At 53.2% G+C, this 9,828-nt stretch overlaps 1 protein-coding gene across 2 annotated transcripts; it reads left to right on the forward strand.

Moving 5' to 3' along the window:
• The first annotated feature begins 261 nt into the window (after window positions 1-261).
• Window positions 262-8,697, forward strand: LOC119102038 (achaete-scute homolog 2). Of its 2 annotated transcripts, none has more exons than XM_037225412.1 (4): window positions 262-466; window positions 3,165-3,930; window positions 4,826-4,958; window positions 6,458-8,697. In XM_037225412.1, the coding sequence occupies exons 2-4, from the start codon at window positions 3,165-3,167 to the stop codon at window positions 6,720-6,722; spliced, it is 1,164 nt and encodes a 387-aa protein (XP_037081307.1). In that variant the 5' UTR covers window positions 262-466; the 3' UTR covers window positions 6,723-8,697. The 2 variants fall into 2 exon arrangements, with proteins under 2 accessions (XP_037081307.1, XP_037081308.1); XM_037225413.1 differs by having other exon boundaries at window positions 3,165-3,921.
• The last annotated feature ends 1,131 nt before the right edge of the window (window positions 8,698-9,828 follow it).

Below are 9,828 nucleotides of genomic sequence, written 5' to 3' on the forward strand. Positions count from 1 at the left end.
GACAGCGCGAAAAAATGAGCCCGAGACAAAGCACCGCACAGTGATGACTCGCTCCCGAGATGGCCGCACGCACCTGGTCGGTAAAGTTCGCGGGTCCACGCCCAGGTGATAAGCCACGCCCCGTCACCTGTGGCACGTGTCTCATCACGGACAGTTGGCAGGATTTTAAGTTGGCGCCGCTCTGCTGCGCTGAGGGCCTCCTCTCGATGACTGCACGTAGGAAGCCTCGGTGTCCACACAGACCGCGCGTGCCGTGACCGGCAGCAGCCCGCTTTCCCGGCCACCAGTGGTACCACCTCGCCGCGCTGGTGACGCTGACCCCAGAGAGGCCGGCCGGGGGCCGCCGCTGAGGGGAGCAACTGGCTGCCGGGCCGACCGCCACAGACGCCCCGTCAGTTGGGCTACATCTGTGGGTCTGGTTTTTCAAGTGTCGCGACCATCCGGCAGCCACTTGTCGGCACAACAGGTACCGTACCCTCATGTCGGACTACCAATTACTCCGACCTGCAAATCGTCAACTTGGGACACCCCTGGCGCGGGTCACACGCCCTGGGGTGTGCAAGTGTTGGCGGAACACCAAGTGTTCGGGGGCGACCTGTTCCCCTGGCGCAGTTGTGGACGCCAGAGAGCTGTGTCACGGCGCAGGCCGCCGCCTGGACCCGGGACGCGCCACAGTTTGCGCTCTGTCGTCCCCCCAGCTGTCCCGCCGGCGCGTGCAGACGAAGCCGCCGATATGCACCTGACCTGAGTTTGTCCCTCGCACGGCTGTTCGCTGGGGGAAGACTCCTCATGCCTCATGCCTCATGCCAATGCCTGGGGCTTTCTCCACAGAGCTGGTTCTGTCGCAGTGTGACAATTGCGCGTCGCAAAAACGCCACCGCCGCACTACGAGTGGAACCAACTGCCATATCGCCAACTGATGAGACTGATTCCATGAGGAAATGATGGTTGCAATCATCGATGTTAGTGTGTGCATACCATGTGCTCTGTTATCCAGTAGTCTGGTGGCCAGATTTATGTCAATTTAAGCGTTGTCTGCTGTGCGCGTTCGAAAAATCCTACGCAGACATTCTGATTGTAAGACTTTGGCTGTAAGACATTCTGATTGTAAGACTCTGGCTGTAAGACAGCCTGATTGTAAGACTCTGGCTGTAAGACAGCCTGATTGTAAGACTCTGGCCGCAAGACAGCCTGATTGTAAGACTCTGGCTGTAAGACCTTCCGATTGCAAGCCCTGTCCTGAACGGACAGCTATGCATTGAAGGTGTTGAACAGATATGTAAAATACTAAGCCAAGCTCCAACTCGCCCTAACACAGACTCGAGTGTTACAGGTAGAGGGTTTTATGGGTTGGGCAAGCCCATGAATACCCTCGTGCAGGCTTGGGAACATTGCGAGCGTGGGTATGAGTATTGACGATACGTTTACCTAATGTCGGATATAAACTTCGGAGAAACGTTACACAACGACGCTGCCTGTGCTCCTTTAGTCACAATTGCTTCCATTCACGCTACTTTTCGGATCATCAGAGAAAGGAGTGAATGCGGGTGTAGATTCCTTAAACGCTTCCGTCCTATGGGACTAAGGTGATGGAAAAATACCACGGGCGGGTAAAGCATTGGTAGAGCTGGTTAGGAATAGCTAACGGGTAGGCATGGGCTTCAAGTAAAGTAAATTGATTTATTTTACAACTCAATCGGTCTCGGAGTTGTACTTGACAACCATGAACTCTGACACGGGCTCAGACGTAACACTACGTGGGTATAAATCAGGCTGCGCCTGAAAGATTTCTGAACGCAGCAGCCGCGCTTAACTGATGACCATTTAAGCTTCTCCCAATCCCTTACACTCTGAGACGAAACTGCCTGTGTCCCGTGTCAACGCATAATGCACCGATGAACTCCGACATCAGGCTGTAGAACTAGGCTATGGATACGGACTCTGCTCCGACTCACTATCTAAGAAGTCAAACTCAGCCTCGTGCCTATGAGTCTTGGACACTGCTGGATTCAGAGCCAGGCTCCGGATGATGTAATGCGCCGATGGTGAGGTTGGATCGAGCTCATTTTTGGGGGCCAGATCCACAACTGTTGGACACCAAGACCACTTTGAGGTTATGGGTGCCTTCTGTCAACAAGAGGCCTCCACAAGTAATGCTTTCTATACCCTCTCCACCCACCATGTATTAGGCTGCGCCCACACCTACCATGGCCCGTTCTTAGCCAGTTCTATCCACCCGTTACTGAGTCATTTGTATTTTCCAGCGCTTTAAATCTACATTATGAAAGAGCACCAGGAAGATTTACAGACAAACAGATCATTGTCCCTTGATACAGTTGCAAACGTCGTGTGAGTGTAGCTAAAGTGATTAAGTGATGCGCAAACAGTACCAGTACGTCATGTCTTTCTTTGGAGTCTCTACCATACATCTCATTGACGTTAGCAGAAGCTTTCACCGAGGCTACATCTTCCCCTTGAAATTTGAACGGCATTCCATAGATCCTTTCGTATTCTGAGGTCATTCAGACTCCTATCATCAATGTTATTCACTATTATTATGCATTATTATTGTATTACTACATTATTACAATTTTAATCACTATTATACCATCACAATTTATATCACCATCTTGGCAGTAGAATGAAATTCGATGATATGGAACAACGTTTATGCCGATGGGGTTTTTCTGCGATCTCATGAGCCAATTATGTTTAAGTCTCAATATTCCTGTTTTCCCTGTACATCTATCGCCGAATGGACCTCGCGCACAACAATGATTCGCATGCATATTCGGGTTAGAGACACTCGTGATTTGCAGGAGAATGGGACAAAGACCCTTGCCCCTTCGCTTAGATGCGCCTATGCTTGTTATCTAAAAGAGCGATGTTCCCTCAAATCTCAGTAACCAAGGGAAGGCGCTGGCAACCACACTTACAAGCAAACCTACACACAGCCTTCGGGAACGTCGCCAAAAAACTAGATGTGGTCATTTTAAGATGCTTCTGAAGGCATATTTACCTGTTCCCGTGATAGCAATAAGGACTGCTCACGTGGCTAAATTCAGCCCAAGTGCGTGAGCCATATCAGTTAAGCTCCAGGCCTGCGTGCCTCTGTCAAAATGTGGTAATTTGCAAGCCTTCTAAAGCCGTATCACATCTCGCAGATGACGTCCTCCCAGTCTCCGTCCCGGGAGGTGCCGGCCGTATCGTGCTCGGCGCCCTCGCCGGCGGCCGTGGAGAACGGCAGCACCGTAGCCAAGACATCCTGGATCTCGGCTGACGGTCGACCCGACCTGGTGACCGGACGGCTGCCCCAGGCGGACCAGGAGACCGACTCTGCACCGCTGGGTCGGCAGCAGCCGCGAGTCCCCATCGACGGCGAGGCGGTCCGGCTGGTCGCCGAGCCGAGCACCAGCATCCCTGCCGCTGCGCCTGAGGTGTCCGTCAAGGAAGAGTCGTCGGACCTGACCGAATCGGTCGCCCCGGCACCGCCCAGCCGCCTGGAGGCGGTCCCCACCGACACGTTGGTCGTGCCGGGCGAGTTTCACAACGACGAGCTGATGCGTGAGCACGCGGTGCCCTACTACGGCGCCGTTTACGACGAGCCGAGCTACACCGATCTCGATTCCAGCAAGGCCTACGACCGGCCGGCCGACGGCTACTATGCGCCGCCGCCGCCACCGTCCGGCTACCAGCAGCCGTTCGTGCCGATGCCGGACGCGTACGCCGGCTACCCAACGCCATCGCTCGGCTACCTGGAGTCGCCGCTGGTACAAGCCGGCTTCGCGGGTGCGCCACAGGGTCTGGCCGTCTCCTCCGCGCTGGTGGCGCAGCCGGTTCGCACCAGGCGTTCGGCACCGCATACGGAGGAGCCAGGCAACAAGGCGTCTAAAAACAGGGGCTGGAGAGGCAGCTCTATGAGTGAGTCAGGTGGGCCAACACTTCGGCTGGGCTTCAGCCCCGCGTCAGCACGCGCGAGATTGTTGTGTGCACTGGTGTGCTGCTCTGTCTTGTTGAAATCGTTGCCGAGTTTGATGCTACCGGTGAACGCATGCTTACTTTCTCCACGCAATGATATGCCTCAAACTGCCGCCACTGCGTCAGGGCACTCTTAAATATGTTGAGTGGCCGTTGAATTGTGATCCAAGCGTCTGTATGAGCTGAACACCTTAAAAAATTAATAACAAAACTTGAGGATCGCTAGCGAGACTTCTCACCCTTTCTTCCTCCTCGCAATTGAAACAGAACATGGACTGCTCTAAGATCGATATCTTCGCCTACACAAACCAGGGACATTGAAGCCTTTCCTCATGACGAGGCATTAAGCGCAATTGCTAGAATAGCCTTTTCTTTTTCGAAGGCTCAAACCCAGAATGCCTGAAATGCACTGGTAACAGGAGCTCTGTCATGAGCCAAGCGCCTGAGGCGATGGAGAATGTTAGACTCGGGGAACATGAGGCCATCCTTTCCATGCAATGCCCGTAGGCGTAATGCCAAATCGCGCGAATGTGTGGGCTCGTCCCGTCCCTCAGCTGTACCGGTGGGTGCGAGACGCGACTGGCGGCCGGGCCTACGCAGCGGCGGCGGCGGCGGCGGCCGCGGCCGAGGTGTCGGCTGCCTGTCGCGCCCGGCACCCTCGACAGCCGGCGCACAGATCGCCATATGTGACGGAAACATGTGTTTGTCTGCATGTGTGCCGCGCCTGGGCCGGCTCAATCAGTTAACAGTCGGCTCTCAAATCGGACGCTGGCCCGGCCGTCGGTTTCTCAGGTCCTCCTCCGCTGCCGCAGCCCCGCCGCCGTGATGACCGTGGTCGGCCTTTCAGACTATAAGAAGACCGCGTGCGATCGCGAGAGAACGCGCATGCGCGACATGAACAAGGCGTTCGAAGCGCTGCGAGAGCGGATTCCGTACTGCAAGCCGCCCGGGAAGAAGCTGTCCAAAATCGAGTGCTTACGGTGAGTGTGACTGCATTCTGGGCTCGACCTGAATGCTGGGACTCGAGCGCTACAGCACAATATTGATTTTTGTCCGGGCAGAACACTTGTGGCCCGTTGTTCGCCGTGGCGGCGTATCGATCTGCCTCGCTGCCAAGATCGGATGATACGGAGAGGTGACGCTCCTTTGAAAGGTGTACCATACACTGCGCTGTTCCATTCCAGAAAGACACGTATCTCACATCATATCAGGCTATAGGTGGAAAGACGATTATTTCAACCGAGAATGGTCTATCAGCTCTGCTGGCTAAAACAAGTGTTCGGCAGTATAAAACTGACAAATCCAGGTTTGCTGGAATGTGTTATAGTTGTGTCTTAATGCATCTGCCGGATGATCTACTTCTCTCAGCAGCTTGTTATTCACGAGACTGTTAAAAACGATAGAGGCTTTACCGTTCTTCGGGTTATGTCCTCGTGTGCATCCTTACCTGGCATAGAGAGAGAGAGAGAGAGAGAGAGAGAGAGAGAGAGAGAGAGAGGAGAGAGAGAGAGAGAGAGAGAGAGAGAGAGAGAGAGAGAGAGAGAGAGAGAGAGAGAGAGAGAGAGAGGGAGAGAGAGAGAGAGAGAGAGAGGGAGAGAAAGAGAGAGAAAGAGAAAGAGAGAGCGAGAGAGAGGGAGAGAGCGAGGGAGGGAGAAAAAGAGAGAGCTAACTGACAAAACTCGAAATGGAAAACCGATGATATACCTGCCTCCAATCACTCTCTACAACTCTGGAGTGCTATCGCTTCATTCGCCGCATCCCTTGGAAGGTTTCTAGGCATCCAAACGTACCAGGAGCGTCGGGCGCCGTAAAAATAATTTGCGTGGACGTTTCGGACCGAAGGCATTTGCATACCCTTCCTGCCGGCATCAGCGTATGCGTTAATCGGATTAGCGTTAACTACGTGCAACTTGTCGCTGTAGTTAGGATTAGAGCAGACCTGAGAAAGTCCATGTGAATAAGCTCTTTTCCCTGGTTTTTCAGTGAGCCAAATTCGGTTGCTCCCGGATGTGAACCACTTCCCTCTCAAAGTTAGGTAGATCTGAAATCCCCCCCCCCCCCCTCAAGTGAGTAGGAAACTGCACCCTTGAACTGACCGCAGTTACAGCTCTTCATCCTGCGTGAGACGGCATCGCTCTTGTCTACACAAACGCCGCAGTGATGTTTGTCACAGCAATTAATTCAAATCGCATTTCCTGTATCCTGTAGAGTATCCTGATGTATAAGCGAGCTGTCCTTTGCACAACATCCTTTGTAGACAATCCACATCACGCTGATACGTCTGCTTCACCCATATTGTGACCCCTGTCTGCTGACCCGTCTGCTTCACCCATATTGTGACCCCTGTCAGCTGACCCGCCAGCTACACGCCTATGGTCACCCCTGTCTGCTGACCCGTCTGCTTCACTCATATTATGACCCCTGTCTGCTGACCCGCCTGGTTCACCCAAATGGTGACCCCGTCTCTGTTTTGCGACAGGCTGACAATCCGCTACATCCGGCATCTGCAGAACGTGATGCGGATGTCGGAGGGCCTGCCGGTGTCGCAGTACGACCCGCCGCCCTACACTACGCCCACCCCCTGGATCTCGTCGTACTCGTGCGTCACCACGCCCACGGGCGTGTACACCGAGCCGGTCAGCTCATACGGCGTGCCGCCGCCTGCCGCCGAGGAGCACTACGAGCCGCACAGCTTCCCCGGCGCCACCGAGTACTGGGCGGGCGGCTACCAGCCCGGCTATTGACCTCAGGTCATAGGCAGCGTCAGGCATAGGGCGACCTAGGGCGCCGCGCGCGCGCCAGCCGGGGGACGTTCTCTAGCTACAGACGGGTAAGAGATCTGATGCTGGCCTCGGATCGTCAGACAGGCATGGGCAGGTCTCTTGACCGGACAGACCAAGTGACGACCTGAGGTCAGCGGGCAGGTCATGGGCAGGCCTCTGCACAGAGGCAGACCAAGTGATGGCCGTGGGTCGCGAGCGGAAGGGACGGAGGGATCTGATGACCAGGGTATTGACATAAGGCCACGGGCTGGTACCTATAATCATATGCTGTCCGCCGCAACCGCATCACCGTCGGGAGTGCTGACCAGAGACTGCGAGATGGTCCGGGAATGAAAATTTGTCCCAGTGCCGCGGGCCATTGGCACCGCCGCTGATCATACAAGATTCTCTGCTAACGGGAGGGCAATGCGATCTCTCTCATTCAAGCTAACCCCTCGGGGTATGAGATCCTGGCGAGAATGACGGCACGACACAAAATGACAATTTTTTTCGCCAGCCAGTGGCCATTGCTTGTGATCACCGGTTTGGCAGTACTATCCTCGATTTGTGACAGCAGCTCTCTCAGCCATCGCCTTCACAATGGAGCCGTGCCTTGCCTCTGGTTGCGTGACAACAAACGTGTGGCATATGAGGCTTGAATTTTTGTTTAGTGCTTATTACCTGATAAACGTCTAGTCTCTGTAATATGCTAGTCATTCATCGCTAGTCGTGGCAATTTGCAATTTATTTTGATACAAGTGCAATGTAATGTGTGCTGCGATGGGGTTATTTCTACAGCGTTGTTTAACATGCTTGCCGCTGATCCGAGCGCATGGTGAACACCTAGTTTTTGGATTTTTTTCGCACCGATTATTCCCTTATGGTACCCTCTGCCCTCTTTGTCGTGCCATTATCCATCTGGTTGTTTAATGCATGCAAGCAAACAATAATAAGTGCACCAGTTGAATGTCATTCATTTCATGCATCTTAACAGTAACCTTAGAAGAACGCCGTTTCGCCTAATGCGGGACACTGTTGGTAACATTTGACAAGTACAAAAACAAACAAATTGGATCTCAGAAAGCGACTTTTATTCTTTGAGAAGGCTGGCAGGCCCAACAAAACAATTACAGTGATGGTCGACAGTTGTCAAAAACGATCGGCGTGTGAAGAAAAAAGGCAATGTCCAGGAACAGATCTCCCATGCTAAACGGCTGCGTTTGTGCTGCTTCGGGATTGTTTCTTGTCCAGTCCACCACATTGTACGTTCATCTACTCTATGTGCTACTTGCATCATCCACACTGGCCCATGCTGCGGGTCTTAACGTGTTTTCCTCGCGTACTCGGACGACCAGTGGACTTTGCGTGAAATTACAACACACGATGTGTGTGTGAAGTCGCGAGATATGCAACAATGTTCAATCCATAGCGTGCATGGTGGATACCAGTGCCTTATAAGAGTGCCGGTATGCTAAAGTTACCTTCCGAATGTTTGAATTGTTTGCATCGCGAGCGACATCGTGGGTATTCTCTCAGCATGGTTGAGCGTGAAGAGCACGGCGTTGCAAACGTACACAGCGAATGCTCAATACTAAGCGCAGTTTCGCAAAAGCATGATTTTATGCAGCACGTCCCGGATAATGCCCGGACTACCGCGATATTCATGTTTTCAATGATTGTATGAACTGTATGTGGTGAACTGGCGGTCATATCGATGCGGCATTCCAGTACGTTAGATGAGTCCTCTGCGCATTCCGCCCTCCGGCCGCCGGCACAGGCATGGCAGGACCGGCCGGACCGCACTCGGCACGTGTGGGCGTGTGGTATAGGAACGTTAGTGTGACAGCTGAGTGCGGGCAGCGCCTCACCCGTGTTGTGCGTGCGGAAACTGATGAGCGTGCGGAGGTGGAAGCTCACTCCAGCTGAACCCATCTAGTCCATTCTAGTCGACAGTGTAAAATATATGTGAAACCCATCAGCGAGTTTTGCTGCATGCGTCGAGATGTCGGAGGGGTTGGAAAGAACCACCGAGGCGAGCACCCGTTGGGTAGGACGTGGGGCTTACCCAGTCCGGTGTTAGTCCGGCAGGTGGGAAATTAAACCTTATGGGGGATGGTGTCGGTTCGGTGAGTGGGTGATGAGACTTGCTGGGGACGGTCTCGGCCCGGTGGTAGTAGCGACGGCGCCGCGAAATTATGGATGGGAGGCAGATCTTTGCTTTTATGGGACATCCGCCAGATAAGGGTGCTTTGCAAGACACCGGAAGCCGATCTCTGCGTAACGACCCTTGACCCATCAAATGTCAAACCATTGGTACTTTTGCGACGCGTGTTCTCGCGTACACTTTTTGTGAAGCGCGGGGGCTGTGCTGCAAGCTGGAGCGTAGGCATTGACAGACCATCATTCATGACGAGTTCACACCGTAAAGGAACCTCATCAAGCTTACAGTTGCATAGCAGCTTTGATTTCTACTGTAACTGCTATGTTTACATACACATGAGCACGCATTCACCCTTATTGTAGCGGTATTGACTATCTTAGTCCTATTCTCTTACGCAGAAGAGTATTTGCCAGTTTTATAAACCACATCTGAGACAGAATTTTCGGCAATCGATATGGAAACATATACAAGGATGTGTCGGATCCTACGATTGCAGTGCAATGCTGGAGTTTGATTGCGACAGATGTGTGTAGTCATTGACATTGGTGGAGGTACCATTGCAGAGAAGCACAAAAAGGACAGCGTCGCCTTCACTCGCGTACGTGTGGCGAAGGCCCAGACAGTGCAGCACAATGGGGCTGTAGGCCGATTTCGCCTATCTGATCGTCCCCCGCCGCACAACCTTTGGTTGTTCCCACGCAAGCCCGGCCGACTCTACGCGCACAAACACGAATTACCTGATTGTATACTGTACAGGTCAGATGAAGCGTACCGACAGTCACGCAAGCAAAACCCAGTGAGGCTAGCACATGGGTACAATATATTGCAGTGTTTGTCGGTTGAAGCACTGCAACACGTTGGAGATGATTGGGGCCCGAAGAACAAGATGCACACGCTGTGGATGAATTACAGGCCTAAAATACTAGT

This window comes from Pollicipes pollicipes, unplaced genomic scaffold, assembly GCF_011947565.3.
Source record: "Pollicipes pollicipes isolate AB1234 unplaced genomic scaffold, Ppol_2.1 Scaffold_5386;HRSCAF=6368_pilon_pilon_pilon, whole genome shotgun sequence".
NCBI classification, from domain to species: Eukaryota; Metazoa; Arthropoda; class Thecostraca; order Pollicipedomorpha; family Pollicipedidae; genus Pollicipes; species Pollicipes pollicipes.